General features: G+C 38.9%; 1 protein-coding gene across 1 annotated transcript in view; it reads left to right on the top strand.

Moving 5' to 3' along the window:
* LOC115410209 (protocadherin-15-like) overlaps positions 1-13,711 on the top strand; it is a 409,909-nt gene extending 396,198 nt beyond the window's left edge. Inside the window, exons 39-40 of the mRNA XM_030121717.1 lie at positions 2,845-2,974; positions 12,725-13,711. Coding sequence (XP_029977577.1) covers positions 2,845-2,974; positions 12,725-13,498 — 904 coding nt within the window. The 3' untranslated portion in view covers positions 13,499-13,711. The remainder of the gene's footprint in view (positions 1-2,844; positions 2,975-12,724) is intronic.
* The last annotated feature ends 10,164 nt before the right edge of the window (positions 13,712-23,875 follow it).

Raw genomic sequence — 23,875 nt, 5'->3', positions numbered from 1 at the left:
ACTTGCTTGAAAGGCAGAGCGGCATTAACGGGAGATTTAATAAAATTGTCGGCGTTATTTAATGAATGCGTTAATGCGGTAATAACGTGTTAACTTGCCCAGCCCTAATTATTATTATTATTATTATTATTATTGTTGTTGTTGTTATTATTGTTATTATTATTGTTATTATTATTATTATCATCGTGTTGAGTCTTTGAAAGTGTTGGACACCATAGTTCTCCAGTTGCCTCTGCTTTTTGCCCTTTTGTTGCCTCATTGCCATTGGCTGATATTGGCCCACGTCATTCTTAGTTTCCCTCTTCCTCTCTTGACGACCATCTGAGCATGGAGTTGCATCCTTAGGTTGGTTTGTAAGACAGTAGTTGAAAAATCTAACTTTTTTTTGATTTGGATAGTCTTAAGGAGGCAGGGTCTGGTGTTGATTCTCTCCGTTACTTCCTGGTTCGTGACTGTTTCTGTCTAGACGATCCTCAGGACTTTCTCAGTTCTCCACATCTCAAAGGCTGTTATTGGATCTTTCATTTCCTTGGAGATCGTCCACTTATTACTGAGTTCAAATAAAACCAGAATGAGTCTTGAGGAAAAATATATATATATGTTGGCTTTGTATCTTCAGAGAGAAGTTCAGTGTAAGTTTATGGGAGCTGAATGAAGTTTTTTTTTTTTTTTTTTTTTTTTTTAAGAGCTCCCTCCAGTGGCTGTCAGCTGTATTACACCTTTAAGACATTTAGCATCGACTTCCTTTTGGAGCTGAGGTCTTTGGCCTTGCTTGTGCTCCTCATTTCCAGTAGGACAGCCCTCATCCTTACTGGAAAAGCAGCTGCCATTTTTACAGCGGCAGTTTTACATCAAGTGATTCTGGGGATTTCATATTCGGCAGGTGATTACAAGGCCGACTTGTTTTGGAGTCGAGTTCAGCCAGGAAAATAGTCCTAGTACGCTCTCAGATACATAGCTGTATTTACACCATCAAGACTGTCCCTTTCCTCTCGCTGCAGGAATCTCAAACTCTACTTCAACAAGTAAATCCCTCCTTTGTGGCTCTTCCAGAAGAAGTTTGATCTTTTTCTCCATTAAAGTTGTTTTTTTTTGGGGGGGTGACTTTTCCTTCAACTTCACTTGCTACTATTGTGCAGCCCCTTGAGACACATTTGCAAACCGTGATATTGGTCTATGTATAAAAACTGACTTATCTAACAGGCACATGGCTTTGACCTGTAACTACAGTCTGCAGCTTTAACGTCTAATCACACATTTAAAGATCCATTCAGAATAATTAACAAAATACCAGCTTTTGTGACAAGTCCGTTTAACCAGTTCTATTTCTGAGAGTCATTTTGAATGGATGTCAATCTCCGTAACTTGGAAAAGGAGCCCCTCATGTTAAAAACTGTAATCAATCTGTTATTATGAAAATCAATGAGACACTTGATTTCATTCTGGCTTGCAAATTCAGTTTCTCACCCTGTGTCTATTCAACGCTAATAAGGCTTACATCACTCGCAGCCTTCGCCATGTGCCAGCCCCGTGCTGTGTGAATATGATCTCCCATCCCGGGACTGGTCATTAAATAATCATTTAACATTTGGAGACTCAACAGAAACAGGCCACTGACCCAATTTGGTTCATTTTGGTCTACACACAGAGCTGCAAAAAAAAAAAAAATTATAAATAAATAAATAAACACTATCAAGTCTTGGTTGTGATGCCAGAAGCTGTGGCGGCTTTGAGCTCATTCTTAGTTCATTACTGCCCCCAAGTGGGAGTATGGAGAGGCAAAATGTAAACCATCACACCGTAGCCTTGAGATGATTTGACTTTATGTGTGTGTGTGTGTGTGTGTGTGTGTGTGTGTGTGTGCACTTCAGCATGTCTGCGGGTTAATGACTGTGAAATCCTATAAGCAGGTTTTAGTGGAAGGTTAAGACTCATTACATTAGCTTAAATTGGAGTCCACACTGTAAAGGATAAGAGGGTAGAACATTGGAACATCCTTTGACCCCCCCACTATTGTTTACTCATCCCTCTCCTATTTTTTCACCCCTCTTTCTTTTCCTATAATGCATGCCTTTTTGCCACGTTTCTACCCCAACTCATCCTTCATCTGTTTGTCTCCTCCATTTGTATATTACTCTGCTACTTAGAGTAATGGAAGAGCAACTTGTTCCTGTAGTGGAATGTAAGCAGAGTACTTACACAATGCAACTTTTCTGAATAACCAAAGGACTTCCAGCGTATTTAGTGTTCCAATCACACAGAGACATATTGGTTCCAGGATAGCATTGGAAAAGATGTGGCTTCTGACCCACTCATTCTCCGAGTTGCTCGCTGCAGGGCGCGGTGCCCATGAGGTGATACGCAACTAGGTTTTTTTTTTTTTTTTTTTTTTTTTTGGCTGGTAGAGCCCGGCAGCGCTCCTGGCAACAGCCAACAAAGAAAGACAAAAGGGAGGAAAATCGATTGCAATGTTTTCCGCTAACAAAATGTCTCCTTGCCTGGCAACAAAATGCTCCTTTTGTGATTAAGGCAGCTTTGCTTAGGCAATTCATTAGACGCTCCTTATCATTAGAGTAAACCACAGTGTTACCAAATGTGTTATTGCTTTAAGTGGCTGTGGATAAACAGTAGCCAAGTGGAATAGTTTTGTTTGTGAAGCAGATTTTTATCCTCTGTTCACTTCCGATTGGCTGCTGTATTGCCATTACACGTACCTAAACTGCTGCTGCAGGCCTTCGCAGGAATACACACTTCAATGATAATAACATATTTAAGAGTTTTTTTGTATTTTGAAAATTCTGCAGAAGCAGCATTTGTCATTTCTGCTGTGTTTTCTGTGTCCAGGTATGACCTTCCTCAGTACGGCAGTCGCAGGAAGTTGATCTCACCCACTGGACTCTACGATGAATATGGAGAAGTTGTTGTGGATGACAATGGAAGTTATTACTACAGCCCACAGGAGTCTGAAGGAGAGGTAAAGAGAAAAAAAAACTTCTGCAGGAATAAGAAGGTGCACCTATAGTGTGAGAGGTTGAGGGAGTATTGAGTAGACCTGGGGCAGTATTCTGGATAAAAACTATGAAAATGTTTAACATGAAGCTGCTGTATTTAGCCTAACCCTTCCTACTGTTTGGTGACAGAGGTGGAGGAAGTACTAAAACTTAGTACTTAAGTAAAAGTGCATATCCTGCAAAATATATACTTAAGTATTACATCAACAATCTCATTTAAGTAAAAATACCAAATACTTACTTTTAAATTTACTTTGAAATATTTTTTAAAGCAGTGATTGGGTCTAAATTCTTCATTAAACTCCACAGGTCCATCTTCAACCCTATTTCTGAGTAATGACACCAGAAAGGTCATTTTGAATCTAAAGATAGTTTTGCAGCACCTGGAGGGTTCAAATTCAAACTTTATGAACTATCAGGGTCCCCAAATACACAAATAAATGCACCAAAGACTAATCAAAGTGGGTTTAGCAAAATATGACCCCTTTAAATAAAAGTACTCATGCAGTGGGTTGACTCAATTTCTGGGCTTTGGCACTTAGATAAAGAATGTAGATGTACTGACTGATGCCTCTGCCCATGTCACAGCTCCTAATAATTATGTCCAACTATACAGTATATGTGTGTTTGAAAGGTTGGTGTACTTACTGTGTGTACTCTGTGCAATACTGTATGTACTAGGATTGGGAATCTTAGTTGTAAGGCCGATGCGATACTCATCTCGATACAGCATCTCAGATCCGATATATTATAGATACGTGTGTGGCACCTCGCGATGCGATACGATTCACACCCAAATCATGATAGAGAGCGATTAAGCACATTCTGATTCATTTGATTATTTATTTATCAAATAAGACCATGACTTTTCACAAAGTGTCTTTAGTTCAGTTGCAGAACACGTGCCTCACATACACCCAGTGAAAAAGTTAGGACTTGGTTTCCAAAGTCATTTCTCTGCATGTTTCTAACACTCAACTTCTTGATCCCTCACTGAATCAATTTGTAATGTAATGTATTTGTAATGTAGGTAAAACAGAAAAAGGTTCTGTCACTTTAAGAGACACCTGCGCAAGGTATTATGGGATGTACTGTTAGATATGTATGTGACAGTTTAAGGAAGTATCTCTGGTTTGTACGGTAGTATTCAATACAGCTGATCTAGTAAATAAGTAAGTAAGTAAATTTTATTTCTAGAGCACTTTTCACAGACAGAGTCACAAAGTGCTTTATCAATTCAAATCAGAATCAAATTAAGTTTACGGAGACCCAACAGAATCCTTCAGGAGCAAACACTTGTGATTGGTGACAGTGGCGAGGAAAAACTTCCCTTTAACGACAGAAACCTCGAGCAGACCCAGACTCCTGAAGGATGGCCGTCTGCCTTGACCAGTTGGGGTTAAAGAGAGAGAGTAAAGGAGGAGAAAAGAGAGAGCGATAGAGATATAGAGAGAGTGGGGAGGGGGGGGACACATGGGGTACGTTATGATGAATACATAGAGTGTAGTCAGTTTGTAGTGGCCCTGGGTCAGGTGGGAGACTAAAAAGCCTTTTTGAACAGGATGGTTTTGAGGTGTTTCTTAAAGTAGACATTCATTAACCACATGTGGTCACCTCCTATGTCTGTCAGATTCAGATACAGATGTTACAGTATTCATCCGCGGAGCTCGAGCCACAGTGCATGAGTGGAGCTCAGACTGTTAGTGTGCAGTGTACACATCCGCGAATCCACAGCACACGTTAAAGGTGGGGTCTGATGTTTTTCTGGAGCATTTTTTATTATATTCCTTAAAATCCCCTTCACACCCCGATTACAACTAATTAATTAAATGCTCTAACACAAAAATTTAAAAAAAAGTAGTCACCTGTGGAACGGGCAGGACTGAAAAAACACCATCCAATCATTCTGAGCACCCTCTTGAAATGATTGAACGGTGATATGTCTATCAAACTCAACTGCCATTCCCCCCTCCCCCCTTCCCCCCTCTGCGCGTACCCCTCTTCGCGTTCCCACAGGCTGGATCCTTGTACAGGAAGCACAGCCAGAGTTTGGCTATATTAGTTCTATTAGGATGGAAAGTTCACCTGCAAATTGTTTTGTCACTAACATAAACCACTAGGAAATGTAACATTAGTCACATAGGTCTGAACTGGGGCTGTTCTGGAAGAGCGGGGGTGTTAGAGGAGACGGGATGAGCTATGCATGGATACGCGAACCGGAGGCTCAGCCGGGGCCGTAGTCGGGGTAGGAGCCTGAGGCGTACGGGACCGGAGCAGGGGACGGAGCCTCAGCCGGTGTCGGAGATGGTTCAGCCGGACCGGAGCCCAACCTGGGTACGGAGCACAGCAGAGCCGGTGAATTGTTGCTGTGCAGCGCTCGTGAACCCCTGGGAACAAGCATTGCGCGTGCCACCACTCTAGAGGCGTGGCTTCAGAGGGACGTCTGAAGAAAGGGGTTTGGACTTTTGAACTGAGTATTTTCAAAGTGTAGCTGCTGGAACCGTTTTCCCAAGATCTCAGACCCCACCTTTAACATGGGTCTGAAGGAAAGCAAAACCATACCCAAATAAAGAGTAACACTTTTAAATGCAAATAAAAATATATTCTATTGAACGGATCGAATTTTATTAATACAAACATTCAATAACCAATGCATCGCGATATCACCCCAAACTTTTTATTGACTCGCAGCTTCTCTACCGGTGCACTCGGATCGTGCACACGCGTGTCGGCGTATCGATACGTATCGGATAATCTTCCCATCCCTAGTTAGTACTCTAACTTATAATTCTGTGGAAGGCAAGTTATCCACTAGGTATTACCCACTAATTTACATTAAGTTGAACCAATTAAGACATGATATAGCTGTAAATCATTTATTTATTTGCAAAACACAACAGTAACCAAACCCTAGGGGTGGGGTGGCACTGAAGAATAAGGCAGTGCAGGTATGAGTGCTATTCCGAGCCCTTCAACCCTTTGTATCACCAGTACATTCTGGTCAACAAGAGTGGCTTAGGTCCTTAGTCCTTGACCCTGACCTGCATGAAAACAAATGTAGCGTAATTGTAAAACTAGTCAATACAAAGTTTATGTTCCAATGATTGCAGAAAAGCAAGAAACACTGGCCTAATAACGGATATCACAACAAGATTTTGAGGCAATTATGTTCATAAAATGTAACGAGTAATGGCATAAATTGTAGAAAAGCAGTGGAGAAGAAAGTACAGATAATTGACACAAAATGTAATGGAGCAAAATAAAAGTATACATTATTATGCTTATTTAAGGAAAGTACAGATATGTAAAAATGTACTTAAGCACAAAAATACTTTGTTACATTCCACCACTGTTTGGTGGTCCATGTAAAGTACAGCAGAGTCCCCATGCTCTGACTGTGGTCTCTGCTGAGCATTGCATTACCTTTTCTGTCTAATGGTTGTGGGAGACCATTACTGTAACCTTCAGCAGGTTCAACAACAGCCTGGTAGAGGTCACAGCCTTTTTCCTGCTATTATTTCCTGCTAACATATACCATAAATAACAGGCTATCACAAGTTGTTAAAATGCACAAATACGGTCGGTTCGGTCTCCGACAGCCCAAAACCTCTGTTTAATGAGATATTTTTCTAGTGAAATCAAATGTGTAGTCTTGCAAGTGTGTAATTTTAGTAGAGTATTCTGCAACAAAACAAGACCGAGGAACTTACTGCCATTCTGTTTCAACATCCAGTATGTTTGGGTTGCATTAGAGCAGGGGTGTCAGAGATGCAGGCCAAAACCAACCCCCCAAAGGGTCCGATCTGGCCCAGTGGGATGAATGTGTGAAATGAAAAAATTACATTGAAGATATTAACAGACAAGGGCGTTGAAATCATTTTAGTTCAGGGGTCACATACAGACCAATTCAATTTCAAGTGGATCGGACCAGTAAGATAATTGCAAAATAATAAATAAATGATAACAACTGACAATTTTTCCATTTGTTTTTTTGTTAAAAAAATAAAATAAAATTACATGATAAAATGTTTACAATACCAAACTATCTTTTCACAAAAATGTCAATAATCTAAACAAGTGAAAGTTCAACAATATTCTGCCTGTTACTAAATGTTTTGTGCCTTTTTAGATCCACTGTGATTTGGAAGTTGTGATGCACATGTGTAAATGAAAAGCTGAGGTAAAACATTGGTAAAACTGCACTTTTACTTGTTTGCGCTAAAACAAAGAGAACAATTTGCACTTGTAATTTGTCTGTTATTATGCTATTATTTTACTCGCGCGGCCCACTTGAGATCAAATTTGGCTGTATGTGGCCCCTGAACTAAAATGAGTTTGACACCCCTGCATTAGAGGCTTGATGAAAATCCATCAAAATGACTATTTTCAAGCGCTTGATGTTGAATATCAGTGCCTTAGTCATTTCTAGAAAGTCTCAAAAGCTCCTGAGCTTCAGTTCAAGCCTAAGACGATCTTTGATGTGTTCACAGTGATGTTACTTCATATTGATGCTTATGCCTTATGTGCTTATTCATAATTCTGATTTTTGTGGAAAAACATCCCGACAATAGGTGAGAAGACAGTTTCAAGGCGGCAAACTGACCCCGAGTTCAGCTCAGCTCCAGCCTCCCCCTCCTCCCCCAAGAAAGATGCCTCGAACTGAAGACAATAAAAACCAAGCGGCGGAAAGTTCTACGACTGTGAACACGAAGACTAAGAGTTCGAGCGCCGTTTCCAGGCTGAAGGCGGTGATGAGAGTGAGCGCGCTGATGTCCTCGGGGAGTAAAACAGGCGGACAGCCCCCCGCCGTCCACCCACCTTGGAATAAAGCTAGAATCGGACCGATGGAGGAGGGACACGGAGGGAGGTTTGGAGAAGGAGTGGGAAGGGGGCCCGAGAGAGGAGAAAGGGAGAACGAAGGAGGACGAAGAGACAAAGGACCAGAGAGAGGGATGGAAACATGGGGAAGAGGAAACAGAAGAGGCATGTTGAACAATGGGATGAGGAATGGGGTTGGGGGGGGCGAGGGCGTCAGGCCAGAGAACAGAGGAGAGCTCCCTGGCTTGTCATCCTCCGGTCGCTCCGCCAGCTTGGACGGCGACGTGGTCATCGACGGGAGTTATTTCCAGACGTCGGCCGAAGCCAGCAAACCCCCTCCGGTGAAACAAAAGCTGAACGAGGCCCTCAGTCTTATCGGCCTGAGCAGAAGGCTCCAGGGACCGTCCAGGGTGGGAGCCGAGCCGTGGAACGACGGAAAAAGCTGGGACAGACGACAAGAGGGAAGGAGGGGGATGTACGGGTCCATAGGAGATCTGAGCGTTTCTGCATCAGTGTCTGAAGCATCCACGGGAGAAGAAAGGAGGAGGTGGGAGAGGGGGCTAGGAGGGGAGGGCGGCTTCGGCGAGGGATGGTGGGGGAAAGAAAAAAGATATCCTGACAGGGTGGAGCAAAGTGATTCAGAGACGGCCAGCGGAGGCAAAGAGTCGCTATCAGAGTTTAGTCTGTCTGACACAAGCAGCCCCACCTCATCGGTCGTATCCAAGGGCGACAAAGACGCAGAGGGCTCCAGGGATTCGGACGAGAGCCGCTCAAAAACCGAGACAGAATCTGATACGGAAACAGAAGAGGGAACTCCCGACACGGACAGAGAGTCGGAGAGCGAAAGCCAGGATGGAGAAGGCTCTGAAAACGAGAGCGGGGACGACTCGAGCAAGAAACGCTCAAAAAGTAGCATTAGCTCAGAGAGTAGCGACAGCGCTAGCGGTAGAAGTCGAAGCAGTAGTGCCAATGTGAAGAAGGGAAGGGGGCGATCCACAAGTAGCAGCAGCAGCAGCGATTCTAGATCCTCAGGTTCCACCAGGTCTTCATCGAGGCCCAAAACCTCCAAACACTCCCGCTCAAGTTCGCATGAAACGATAGAAGAGAGCGAGGAGGAGGACGACGATGATGATGAAGAGGTGAACAGCGCAGTATCTCGAAGATCGGATGACTTGTCACCCATCATCGAGGACACCGAAGAGGAAGAGGAGGAGGAACGAAGCAGCGACCACAGCGAAGACGAAGGAAATGAAGGGGCTGATTGAAATGCAGAGGAGGCTTTAGCCCCAAAGATTAAATTCTTTGCCTCTAAGTAAGATGTTGGTGAAAATGCCTGGTTTGGGGTGTGCAGTCATTACCTGAGTGGAATTTATTGCTGTAATCTCCGTCTTTTTCCTTGTTTGGTTTGATTTACATTCTCTGGCTCTAAATTGTCTGCATGTCCTCCGCTGCCCTCTCACAGTATCTTCCTGTGGTTCTTAGTTTAGCTTTCCACGGCCTTTATCTTCAATCCCTCCTTTTCTAATCAGCCCATTCCTTTTCCTTCTGTCTCTTTTTTTATTCCACTCCTTTTTAACTGTTCTGATACTCTTGAAGTGGGCGTCTGCTTTACTTCTTCCTTTTTTTTTTTTTTTTTCTGCAGCCTGAAGCTCAAGGCTTGTTGTTCAGTGATCTCGTGTTGCGCTTTGATCATTTCCTTTTACTTTCTGTCATTAGTTTTGGGCCGACATGGCTCTTTGGAACGGTAAATGTATTTGTTCTGCAATAACATCACAAGTAAACGCAAGAGTCTAAGGTTTACAGCGTTTTAGTCGAGCAGCAAGGACTCAACCAGAGCTTTTATTGTAAATTAAATATCCCATATAGCAATATGAGTGCACTGTAGTTTACTTCCTGACTGGTGTGATCTGTCTTTCCTGTGCTGTGCGTTTGCAGTGGGAGTGTCTGATTTTGCAGTGAAAAGCGCTCAAAAAGTACATAATCACAAGTTAAAATCCTGACTATTTTTAAGCAAATTAGATTGAAGCTAACAAAACATCTGCTGACATCTAGTGGTTGAAGTCGTACTTTGCTGCAGCATAAATTTGTAACGGTTCACTTACAGGGGTTGGACAAAATAATGGAAACACCTTAAAAAATCAACAAAATATAATTTAATATGGTGTAGGTACGCCTTTTGCGGCAATTACAGCTTCAATTCTCCGAGGTATTGATTCATACAACTTGTGAATTGTTTCCAAAGGAATTTTAAGCCATTCTTCAGTTAGAATACCCTCCAACTCTTTTAGAGACGATGGCGGTGGAAATCGACGTCTTACTTGAATCTCTAAAACTGACCATAAATGCTCAATAATGTTGAGGTCTGGGGACTGTGCCGGCCATACGAGATGCTCAACTTCATTAGAATGTTCCTCATGCCATTCTTTAACAATTCTAGCTGTATGGATTAGGGCATTATCATCTTGAGGTGAAGGTGTTTCCATTATTTTGTCCAACCCCTGTACATCTCTAAAGCGCCTCTGCTACAACGCAGTTAAGGACGCGGATGGATTTAGCCGTCAGCAGGAGAAAAAATAAGAAAAAGACAAAAAATCCATTCAGCTCTGTTCTGGCCTTTTAATTCCAACATGTGAATCCCCGACCCACACACACACACACACACACACACACCGCACTCGTGCACGTCCACAATTAAACCAAATCCCACGAAACACAACACCTTTGTCAAAAAATCAATCTCTATATGCTCTGAACATAAATAGTTAACCCCTCCCCACAACACCTCCCCCCTGAGTTCCCACAGGTCCATGCACACCAACAGTCTTATGCAAAGCCATAGTGGGTAGCTGCTGGCTCTACTTATGGCCCCACGCATCCCCATCGCAGTTTTGGTCCATGGTGGCTTCAGGTGCTCCTCGGAAGATCATAATCCTTATGGAATGGAGGAAAAAGGTTTAATCCCAACAAAAAAAGGGTTAAATGCACCGTTTTGGGTTCCATCGGATCACCTGTCCTGGCCCACTTCCACCACAACGTGACGTCTCACTCCACCAAGCGTAGCCTGGCACGCATCATTTCCACGCCTTTTATACAATGACGTGCATACCTTTTGTTATGGAAATGTTCAACTGATAACCCACACACAAAGAGGCGGAGAGAAAGTTAGAGTTAAAATAAATAAATGCATTTATTGAGAAGTCAGTCACAGAGAAACTCTGTAAGTGAAGTCTCATTAAACAAGAGAAAACTAAAGATTATATAGAACCAAATCCAACCCCCTCAAACTATGATGTCATTCCTTACGTACATCGTACCACCCCATACTACTCCTTCTCTGCTACGTGAAGAGGTCATGAGGACCTCTCCACTCTAACCTTGCTTGGATCCAATCTGGAGTGCAGGCGCCATTCTCTATCTACACATTCAGACATTTAGGTGTTTGGGTTTTAACTCAAGGCAAGAACTCCGTTCCTGGGTTGGGGGTGTTACAGAGTGGTAAACATCACACATAATGAATAATGACTCAGCATTAAAAGAAGATGTACTAACAGTATAAAATATAAAGAGTATAAAATATAAAAAGTAAATTTTTCCACCACACTTTTTAATGCATATTTAACTAAAGACAAAAAATATGATATCATCCTTGTGCCCAGGTTGCTGACAACAAAGGATTGACCCCAAAGTTATTTTTTCCCCTGCTGGAGGCCTTACATATGGTTCAGTGCAAATATGAAAATATGGTTAAAGGCCTGTCAGTCTTTACAAATTGATGCAATCTCAGAAATTCAAAGCAGAATAAGTGGGTGAAACTGCGCTGTCACAGGCCTTATAAGACCAAAGAGGAAGCAAAAGTAAATTAACCCTTTATATGCATGCATAGAAATACTCTGAAATTCCAAATTTCAACCATAGTGTGTTATTGGAGGACTTAAGACTTTATTATTTTTGTGAAATTTTTCAACATTTTTTTATTCTATAGAAAATCAAGATTAGTGGAGTTGCCATATTTAGTTCCTTACTGTGGCTAAAAAACAACAACAAAAAAAAATCCAAGTAGTATATATATAAAATGCAACAAAAACACATGTAAGGTGAAAGGAACATGTACTTTAGAGCAGTGGTTCCCAAACTTTTTTGACTCATGACCCCATTTCAACATGACAAATTTCTGGGGACCCCAGACATTAAAAATTGACTTTTTTTTTTTTTTTTTTTTTTGCTAGAATTAAGTTGTTTTTGGTCATGTAATAGTTTGCTATACTAGGTTGCAAATGCATGCTAATTTTAGACAACATTTAGTCTATATAATGTATATTATTCTGGACGGAGGCAGAAAAGCCAGGTGTAGATTACTGCACAAAGTGAGAATTTTATTTTCCTTGGTCAGGATATGTACAGTCAGTCCAGCTTGGATTTACAAGGCTGACAATTAATACTGAACAAACAAGAACTCAAACTATGAATTATGAAAGAGCTGCAGCATCTGAAACTGACCACAATGAACATTTGACAGATAAACAGAACCACAGTGCTGCAGTTTCAGCTTCACAGTTTGTCATGTCTGTTATGGATTGGGATTGTCTCTCTGAATTCACCAAATATTTTTTATGAGTAATTTTTTTTTTTTTTTAATCAATTAATAGAAATTTCAGGCGACCCCATTTGAATTCCAGACGACCCCAAGGTTGAAAAACACTGAGTTAACCCTTTAGGTGTTTTGTTTTTTTTTAAATAACATTCAATTTTGATATCACAATTTCAAAAAGCTCTCCGTTTCCTTCAGTTTTGTTGCTTGTTGTAATATTGCAACTTTGGCGCTTAAAGGGTTAAAACTAAATGCTCATGCTTTTGGGTTAAATGACATGTTTTTGTGTGTTTTGTTTTTTTTTCAGCAGGGCAGAAAGCGCAGAATCAAGTTGGTGTTGGACCGCGAGTACGAGACCAGCTCCACCGGCGAGGAGACGATACCTGAGATCCAACGCACCCGCCTCCCAACCACCCTCAACAGCCACGCCAACGTCAACGGCAGCATCTACGTGGCCCAGAACGGCTCCATCATCCGCACCCGGCGATCCGTAACCACAACAGGTCCCACAAACACACACACCACCACCACCAACAACCTCAAACTGAGCTCCCCCGTCTTCAGCTCTCGACTGGCCAAGCACTTTAAGAAATTAGACAAAATGGCCGCCACGCTGGAGGAACGACTCCCCCTGAATAACCCCAGAACGGCGGCCGACAGCGGGTGCAACACCTTACGCACCTTCCAAAGCTCAGGAATGGCCACCACCGCGACGGCCACATCCTCCTTCTCCAACACTGACAACAATAAAACACTGAATGTGTTCAACACTCGCCACTCCAGCGTTTCTTTAGGTTCCACAAGCACCAGCAACACGGGCCCCGAGAGCGCGGCGTCCAAGTCCAACCTGCTCAAAGCGGCGCAGGGTGACTCGGAGCTGCGACAGAGCGCCACGACGGAGAGAGACGAGCTGAAAGACGGAGAGAAAGAGTCGCGAGTGGACGACAGTAACACCGACGACGACGGCGGCCTCGTTATGAGGGAGCCGCCGGAGTGTCCGAGCGACAGAACGCAGTCGGACGAGGAGGAATTATGGATGGGCCCGTGGAACAGCCTTCACATTCCCATGACCAAACTCTGACTGCTCAGACTCCACTGTGCTCAGTCCTTATTGCCAAGATCATTTCGGTGTTCAGACATCTTTTCTGTTCGTTAGTGGTGAAGCTAAAGGTGATGCGACCGCCCCGTTTCAGAGAAATCTAATGGTCCGAGTGGTATTCAGCTAAAAGGCGAATTAGCATAGTCTGCTATTCCCGACTTATTCCATGGATGAATGGATTTTGGTTCCAATTTGACTTTTCAGCAAAATTATACACTCACAGTCAATGAAAACTTTGAGACCATATTTTTCGACATAATTTTTATTTTGAAACTCTAAACTGGATTTTTTTTTATATGAATCATTTGTTTAGGATATTGGCATACACAAACAAAAATCTAAAGTTTCAAGAATAATTTCAAAACAAAAAACTTAACCCTCTGGTATCTGGGTGTGCCTTTTAGGCACACTTTGCACTTCATTTTAAAAAACTTCATATTATTTTTCACAATTTAAATAAGGTTAGAATTCAAAAGTTGTTCATTTTTGCATGACCTTTAAAATTCTGGCCACCAACTAAAATGTGCACATTGTAAACAAAAGAAAATTACCAGACTAGCATCTGTCTGCCAAATGTGCCTAAAACGCACTATTTCTTCCATTTGATGTGTATGATTAGGGCTGACCTGGATTTACAAAAATAAAATCAAATTAGAGCAGAATAATAAATCAACATATAATATTTAATAATTTGATTTATAGGTGTGCATTTTATGCACACTTGGTGACAGATGCTAGTATTTTTGAACATTTGACCTAGCACCAAAAATAATGATGCAAATTAACCAATGTTGGAGTTAATCATTGACATATGCCAGGATGAAAAAATCAAATAATATGTGATCCACTTTTTATGTAGTAGATTGAAAATTTTTTTTTGTTTTGTTTTTTTCCATCCCAAAAAAATAGTTTGTTTACATTACAAACACGGCATTTAAAGGGTTAAAAATGTGACAGTTATGAAGTATTTGGTATTTTTATTTACGGCTCAAGTTGATGAAATAGAAAAAAAGTGTAAAAGAATTAAAAACAAACTGTATAAAAATTTTTTTGACATAATTCCACAAGTGTGCGAAAAAGGCACACTTGGTGCTTAGTAAGGGCCTTTCTGGACGGGATACCGGAGGGTTAGCAAAAGAAAATGGCACCTGCCAAACACAAAGTCACAACAGTAGCGGTCCTGGTCAGGAGTTGTCACTCTCTCTCTCCGTGGACGCGGTCTATCGTCAGCAGAGCCTGTGGTGTTGTGGTGTTCAACCAGGTTTCTGATTGTGGGTTGGGAACAACCCATACATACGCCTGGCTATACCACTGGAGCTCAAACCAGCCACCACCATACCCAGCACCCGGAGACGTTGTTCACGTGATAGACGTGGCATGATGCCGTTCACTGGACTAACAATGGTGGCCTTTTTTGGGCCTTTATATAGGTGCAGCTCAAAAAATTAGAATATCATGAAAAAGTTCAATATTTTTTCGTCACTCATTTCAGAAAGTGAAACCCATATATTATACGACTCATTAGACATGGAGTGAAATATTTCAAGCCTTATTTCTTGAAATGTTGATGTTTATGGCTTACAGATAATGTAAACTCCAAATTCTGTGTCTCAGAAAATTAGAATATTGCATAAAATCAGTTGAAAAAGGATAATTTAAACAGAAATATCAGTCTTCTGAAAAGTCTGTCAAAGGACACTATCAAACCAACCTGGGCTTCCATTCCACCTGAGCAGTACCACAGGCAGATCACCTCCATGACACGACACACTGATGCAGTAATTCATGTAAAAGTAGAACCAACCAAGTCAGGAGTACATAGAAATGAACATACTTTTCAGAAGCCTGATATTTCTGTTTAAAATATCCTTTTTTAATTGATTTTATGCAATATTCTAATTTTCTGAGACACAGAATTTTGGGTTTACATTATCTGTAAGCCATAATCATCAAAATTTCCAGAAATAAGGCTTGAAATATTTCACACTATTTCTAATGAGTCATATAATATATGGGTTTCACTTTCTGAAATGAGTAACGAAAAATATTGAACTTTTTCATGATTTTCTAATTTTTTGAGCTGCACCTGTATAGGCCTTCAAAACCAGTCCTCAGATTGTGCAGATACCCACTGAGTATTGCTCAATGTGTATTAGGTCCACTTTTGCAAAGAGACCAACCCATGTGCAATGAACCGTAACAACATGACAGCTCATCATTAGCTCAACTACCCGAGCACTAAGTCATCAATAAATCCACAATGAATAATTACAACCCCCCTACAAGTACAAATATGTGGTAACACTTTATTTGAAGGTCTAGTTTATGAAGCATTAAGCACACATTCATAAGACATTATAATGCATTATAAAAGTCATTACAACAGTCTATGATCATGTACAACAACTTACACCAAGGTTAATAAAGTATTATAAGTGTAGGCATAACGTATTATAAATTCAGCTTTCATAATGTTTTCTACATCCATACCAAAGTGACAACAGTGTTTGTAGGACGAATCTCAAGTCCTGGGTTACAGAACACATTATAAGCATCATAACAATTAACCATTGCACATTAAATGTAAATTAAGCTTATGGTTTGTCCTTGAAAGTGCATTGTTTAGTTCCTCAGATGCTTGGTTTTAAGTTTAAAGTTATCAGATAAATGTTGTGTGATTTGGATTCTGGCACAGAAGCAGTGTGAAGGAATGTAGTTTTTTAGGTGGGGAGCTTTTATTAGGTTTTGTCACTGGTCTCTATACCCATCTATTTTAGGGATTTAATTTTTATTAAAAAAAAACAAAAAAAGTATGTGTTTGAATTAACAAAGATTTAGAGCTGCCACATTATTTTTTATTTATGGATAAAGCAACATGTAACACTTCTGTTTACTGTCTGTGTTCTTTTAATGCTCTGTTTTTGCAAAATAAAGAGTTAAGAACACTTGGATGTATAATTTTTGACTTACACTTTACTTAGAACCAGCAGGTACAGCTCATACATCATACTTGTGTTATAATATCATACAACTGCTAATTGCTACAACTGTCACTTTACTAAAAGCTCTTAAAGTCCTCCTGTAACTTCTTACACTGTCACTTTGGTATGGATGTGTAAAACATGAAAGCTGAATTTATAATACATTATGCCTACACTTATAATACTTTATTAACCTTGGTATAAGTTGTCGTACATGATCATAAACTGTTGTAATGACTTTTATAATGCATTATAATGTCTTATGAATGTGCGCTTAGTGCTTTATAAACTAGACCTTCAAGTAAAGTGTTACCAAATACGCAGACATTTCTACCTCAAAGTTTCTATTGACTGTCAGTATACTTGAAAATCAATTGGCTTTTTTTTTTTTTTTTTTTTTTCATTTTAGTCTTTTTGCACAATTAAAATGTCTGTTTTTTTATTCCAATGAGAGCATCCCTTAAGCCCAAATGAACTTAAAGCTGCAACATCTTTGGAAATCTGTACCCAGAGTAAAAGGACTTCTTATATTTCTACTTTGTTAAGAGTTAACGAAGCAAACTTGAGGAAAAGTCTGTGAACTTTTTATGGCCCTTTAAACGACTGGTGTCTCTGTATGGAACCGCACTTTTTTCACTCAGTATTACACTACTGGTGCAACTCGTACTGAATTTGCCTGACTCTGCATTGACACATAAAGTCTTGTATTGTTCAAACTTGCCTTTTTATCTTTGTCAAGTTGCTTGGCAAACTTTATCCAAATAAAAGACTCTTCATCCATTGAAACGTGGAGCTCTTCTAATTTTGGTACTTGAGTGTAATGTCGCCACGACGCGCGAGGATGAGGAGATTTGTCACTTTTTAAAGGTCACATGGTGCGGCTGTCATTGAAGTAGAGGCTCGATGGGAGTTTTACGAGCCTTTCATTCCATGCGTTAATATAAATGCATCAGACACGAAAGCGGAAAAAGAAATTATTTCCACATCATAGAGGTGGAGTGCGATCTAATTGTACAGAATGAGTTTACTTTTAATTTCCTCATTCCGCCGGATCCCCACTTTAACGGCAAACATAGATCCTTCTCCCTCGTCAAAGTTCATCATGATGAAGGAGGGAGAACTTTTTAATTGTGAATCACATTACTGTGAATTGTTTTATTATGAGTGTAAAGAAGCCAGACCATTAAGCCGCAGAATTATCAGGTTTTAAAACTCTCACATTTAATTTGATGACTGCATAAATTTGCATTAAGGAACTCAACAGAGGGTGCCACACCAGTAGTAATATCAGAAACAGAGCGCTCCTTATTATCCAGAATTAGCCGACTGTACCGGAGAGTAATATTTTTGAAGCGTCTGCGAGGGCACGTCTAAGCCGTCGTATCGATTCGGTTAAATGAGCTGATTATGTCACCGACTCCTGAGCCCGCTGAGCTTCACTGGACGAGAAAGAAGACCCAGTTTGGCTCATTAACCTTTGACACAGGCGCCAAAAATTTGATGGGAGATGAGATGATTATGTAGCTGCAAACTAAATGTACGTTTTTGCACAAGTACGATCATAAGAATGTCTAAGAATTTGACACTAGTTAAGACGTTTTGTTACTGCAGGTCATACAGTCATGGAAAAAATTATTAGACCACTAAAAGTCGTCAAAAACAATGGATATGCAATCAAGTACTTCAGAATTTGAAAATTTAAGTCGCTTTGGAAAAAAGTGTCTGCCAAATGCATAAATGTAAATGTAAGTATCATGTGACTAAAACAAACAGAAAAGAAAACATATACTGCAAAGATCTAAATCTTACCAAGTGTATTTTTCTCATTTCTACTCAAAATATTTCATCACACTTAAAATAAAACATAATCAACTAAAGAGTAACTTTTCAGTGAGATATAAGAACTTATTTTTAGACAACAGACCTGGAAAATCTTATTTCAACAAATCTTACCAAGAGAATTTTCACTTGTTCCACTGGCACATTTTTTTTTTTTTTGCTTGAATTAAGCAAAAAAAAATTTAATTACGCAAAAAAAAATCTGCCAATGGAACAAATGAAAATTATCTGTGAGATATAAGAACTTATTTTTAGCTAATAGATCTGGAAAATCTTATTTGAAGAAACCTTACCAAGATAATTTTCACTTGTTCCATTGGCAGATTTTTTTTGCTTAATTACATTTTTTTTTTTTTTTGCTTAATTCAAGCAAAAAAAAATGTGCCAGTGGAACAAGTGAACATTATCTTGGTAAGATTTGTTGAAATAAGATTTTCCAGATCTGTTGTCTAAAAATAAGTTCTTCTGTCTCACTGAAAAGTTACTCTTTGGGCGATTATGTCTTATTTTAAGTGTGATAAGATATTTTGACCAGAAATGAGAAAAATACACTTGGTAAGATTTAGATTTTTGAAGCACTGTTTTTGTCAGTACAATGCCATAGCTATTGATGTAAGAACTGAAGTGATTTTGGTTATTATCAAGAAAACATGGAAAATGGATAGATATCAGCTCTGAAATTAAACTCTTATGAGCTATTTTTGTTGTTATTATTATATTTGTCCAAACAAATGTACTTTTAGTTGTACCAGGCATTAAAATGAACAAGAATTTGAAGAAAACAAGGGATGGTCTAATAATTTTTTTCTGTGACTGTATACACTCACCGGCTACTTTCGTGGTTGAACATACAGGGGTATACCACCCCCCCACCCACCCACCCCCGGGATGGGCGTGACCCGTGACCCTCTCTGAGGATTAAGTCCTTCAGAATCTGAATGAATGAGTGGACATGGCCGTGGTTTTTGGTGCCAGACAGGCTGGTTTAACCATTTCTTTTTTTATATTTTTTTTTTTTTTTTTTTTTTGACCATTTCAAGAACTGCTGATAATGGTTTGGTGTAAAAACCCTGATGTGACAAAGAGGAAATATTCCGTATTCACACTGGTTCAAACCAACAGAAAGGCAGCAGTAACTCAAATAACCCCTGGTTAAGAGGTAAGTCTGTGTAAGAGCATCCCTGAACTCAACACACATCAAACCCTGGAGCAGATGGGCTACAGCAGGGGTCTCAAACTCATTTTCCTTCAGGGGTCACATTCAGCCTGATTAGATCTGAAGTGGGCCGAACCAGTAAAATAATAACTTATAAATAATTTGTCTTTGTTTAAGAGTAAAGAAAAAAAAACATTAAATTCTGAAAATACTTACTTTTATAAACTATCCAAACAAAAAAGATGTGAATAACCTGAAAAAACTGACATTTCTTAATTTTCTTAATTTCAACAATATTCTGCCTCAACGTGTCATTTCTACATGTGCATTAAGGATCAGATCTACAAAAACACTAAACACTGAGGAACAGGCAGAAAACTGTTCAAATTGGGCTCAATTTTCTTTAGACATTTCAGGTTGTTGATATTTGTTCAGGTTATTCACATTTTATTGTTACAGGATAGTTTGCAAATGTAAATATTTTCATAATTTGTTATTTTCTGCACTAAAACAGACAAAATTTGAAGTTAATTCAAGATTTTTTGCAGAATTCAACATTTTTTGCTAAATTTAAGATTTTTTTGGCTTAATTCAAGATTTTTTTTGGCTTAATTCAAGATTTTTTTTTGGCTTAATTCAAGATTTTTTTGTCTTAATTGAAGATTTTTTTTTTTTTTTGCTTAATTCAAGATTTGTTTTGGCTTAATTCAAGATTTTTTTTTTGTGGCTTAATTCAAGATTTTTTTTGGCTTAATTCAAGATTTTTTTGGCTTAATTCAACTTTTTTTTGCTTAATTCAAGATTTTTTTGGCTTAATTCAAGATTTTTTTTGTCTTAATTCAAGATTTTTTTTGTCTTAATTCAACTATTTTTTTGTCTTAATTCAAAAATTTTTTTTTTTTTTTGGCTTAATTCAAGATTTTTTTTGGCTTAATTCAACATTTTTTTGGCTTAATTCAACATTTTTTTCCCTTAATTCAATTCAAGACTGTGGAACTTTTGACTTTCCAAATTCATCCCACGGGCCAGATTGGAACCTTTGGCGGGCCGCATTTGGCCCCTGGACCGCATGTTTGAGACCCCTGGGCTACAGCGTCACATACACCCACGGGCCACTTTATTAGGCACAGCTTGCTAGTAAAAGGTGTACCAAATAAAGTTGTCATTTTACAACAAATCAAACAATATACTTAAAATACAAAACATGCAATTTCCAAACCATCCAGAAAACCACAAATGTGTATTTGACGAAAGAAGTACATGCAGGATATTAACTCACACTGAAAACGCATTGATATGTAACATAGTTAAATATTTTTATTGTGATCTTTGTATATGACAAATCCAATTATCATCCATTACAAATTCAAGTAAATAGACAAACGTTCACTGGACAGCCACATCATAGCACAGATAGTGGATGTTAAAGGGTATACTGCACATTTTATGGAAATACTGGAGCGCCAAGGGTGAAACATAGCCCGCAGTCAGCAAACACATACTCGTATTCAGAGGATATAATGAATACACCCAAATCTTCTCCAAAAATGACAGAACAGATGTGCATTTCTGAAAACTCACGAAATACAAGGCATTACAAAACGCTGCTGTGCGCCAAAGAATAACATGCCAGAAATATGAATACCATACGGAATATTTTACACAGAAAGTAAAATATTTCTTTACAAATCTAAATAGTAAAGTTAGGGCAGCTGAGAGTCGACATTCTCACATGATGAAATAAATAAAAACAAACTTAAAACTACTTACAAGAAAGTATACACAAACAGATAACTGCCAACCAGGGCTTCACATTGAAATAAATAACATAAACCGCACATTTGTCTCATGTTTGACACATTAGGAAACGTTACATTCAGAAGTGAGGTCTACAGGCGAGAAAGAAAAAAAAAAAAAAAGGAGGAAAACGACAAACACAGCTCTGCCTCGATAAGCACTTTGATGGAAAAAGTCCCTTTGTGTTTACAGTGGGTTCACTGGTGCTGCTTTTACCTTCTATTACAGCTCTAGCTCACAGGTGTCAAACATGCGGCCCGGGGGCCAAAACTGGCCCACCAAAGGGTCTAATCCGGCCCCTGGGATGAATGTGTGAAATGCAAATATTATAATGATGTTAACAATCCAAGGATGTGAAACTCATTTTAGGTCAATTCAATCTGAAGTGGGTCAGACCAGTAAAATACAATCCTAACCTAATTTTTGTCTTTGTTTTAGTGTAAAAAAAAAAAAAAAAGTTAAATTACACAAAAATGTTTACATTTACAGACTATACTTTTATAAAAAATGTGAATAACCTGAACAAATATGAAATGTCTTAAGAGATGTATGCGGAATTGTACCAATATTCTGCTTGTTACTAAATATTTTGTGTACAGGGTGGGGAAGCAAAATTTACAATGAACATTTAGTTGTTTTTTCTCAGCAGGCACTACGTCAATTGTTTTGAAACCAAACATATATTGATGTCATAATCATACCTAACACTATTATCCATACCTTTTCACAAACTTTTGCCCATATGAGTAATCAGGAAAGCAAACGTCAAAGAGTGTGTGATTTGCTGAATGCACTCGTCACACCAAAGGAGATTTCAAAAATAGTTGGAGTGTCCATAAAGACTGTTTATAATGGAAAGAAGAGAATGACTATGAGCAAAACTATTACGAGAAAGTCTGGAAGATACTATTAAAGAAGAATGGGAGAAGTTGTCACCCGAATATTTGAGGAACACTTGCGCAAGTTTCAGGAAGTGTGTGAAGGCAGTTATTGAGAAAGAAGGAGGACACATAGAATAAAAACATTTTCTATAATGTCAATTTTCTTGTGGCAAATAAATTGTCATGACTTTCAATAAACTAATTGGTCATACACTGTCTTTCAATCCCTGCCTCAAAATAGTATAAATTTCGCTTCCCCACCCTGTATTTGTAGATCCACTGTGATCTGTAAGTTGGGATGCACATGTATAAATAATAAACTGAAGCGTAATATTGTTAAAAATGCACTTATTTTTCTGAAGAATTTTCAGGTTCATATTTGTTCATGTTATGTTCAAGTACAGTTTATAGATGTAAACATTTTGCTTTTTTCACTCAAAAACAGAGAAAACTTTGGTGTTGACATTATTTTTACGTTCTTATCCTATTATTTATATTATTTGACTGGTCCGGTCCACTTTAGATCATATTAGGCTGAACGTGGCCCCTGAACTAAAATGAGTTTGACACCCCTGCTCTAGGTAATCACCAGTTTACAGAAAGGAAAGTGAAAAAGGCTACTGTGTTTTGCATAACGGCATTTGTCTGTGTTTCATTTCTAATAACAGGGTCCTAAATGGATAAAAGGATTAGAGGGACTGCTACCTACAGTATGAGCCTGATTATCATTGACAGAGCTGTGCTTTCTGGAATCACAATCTAATTTACCTTCATACCCATTAGGCTAAAGGATCATCCTGCTGCCTACACTGAGGGAACAAAAAAAAAAAAAAAAAAGAGACAATCATTAATATAAAAAGAGCTCGAGGCCAGGAGTTTAAAATCATTGGTGAACGATGAGCAACTAAACGGCTGAAGTGATTAAAGTTCACTATTGCACTACAATTCAAAGAAAATAGAGAAAAATAAATGACAAAAGCAAATCATTATGTGGTGTGTAGCATCTGTGAGTTAAAAAAAAGTTCATAGTTTGCCAACGAAACTTAAATTCTGGAAAACTACAAAAAAAAAAAAAAAAAAAAAAAAAAAAAGTAATCCAGCACTGGCACCGTTTCAGTTTAACAACTCAATGTTTTGTTGTTGTTAAATTGGGGCCAATAACAGTCGAGCATGTTCACAACACATGACTAGAAGAAATAAAAAGAAAAAAGAAAACAAATGGCCCCAAAATATATCATTTCTCTAACTTCTTAAGTAAAACTGAAATTAGTATTAAACTGATATAAAAGCCTCTGGTCTTCAATACGTATCAATGAAAATCAGTTCTATAAACTCTGAGGCCAACAGACTAAAAGTGAAATGCCACAGAAATGAGTCTTTAAGAAGAAAAAAACCAAACCCAACACTTGTGTGGGTGTCAGACTTCACATCAGTTTTGTGCTTTCCTCACAGATCATTTGGCAGCAAAAAAAAGTCTAAAAAAAAAAAACATGTTAAAGATGAAAGAAACTAGTTCTGCCCCTCATTAAAATGAAGTCATTAAACTGACGACAACATACTAAAGATAACAGCAAAAGGAAAATGTGTGCAAAACGCTGGTTTAAGGAAAACCTTTAAGGAAGATCTTAGTGCTGCAGTTGTTCCATTCAGTTGAAAAGTGACAGAAATGCTTTTGACTCCTTATGTTTGTTTTTTTTTTTTTTTT

Source organism: Sphaeramia orbicularis, chromosome 19, assembly GCF_902148855.1.
Source record: "Sphaeramia orbicularis chromosome 19, fSphaOr1.1, whole genome shotgun sequence".
NCBI classification, from domain to species: Eukaryota; Metazoa; Chordata; class Actinopteri; order Kurtiformes; family Apogonidae; genus Sphaeramia; species Sphaeramia orbicularis.
The sequence above is the reverse complement of the archived record's forward strand: the minus strand, read 5'-3'. Positions and strand labels throughout refer to the sequence as shown.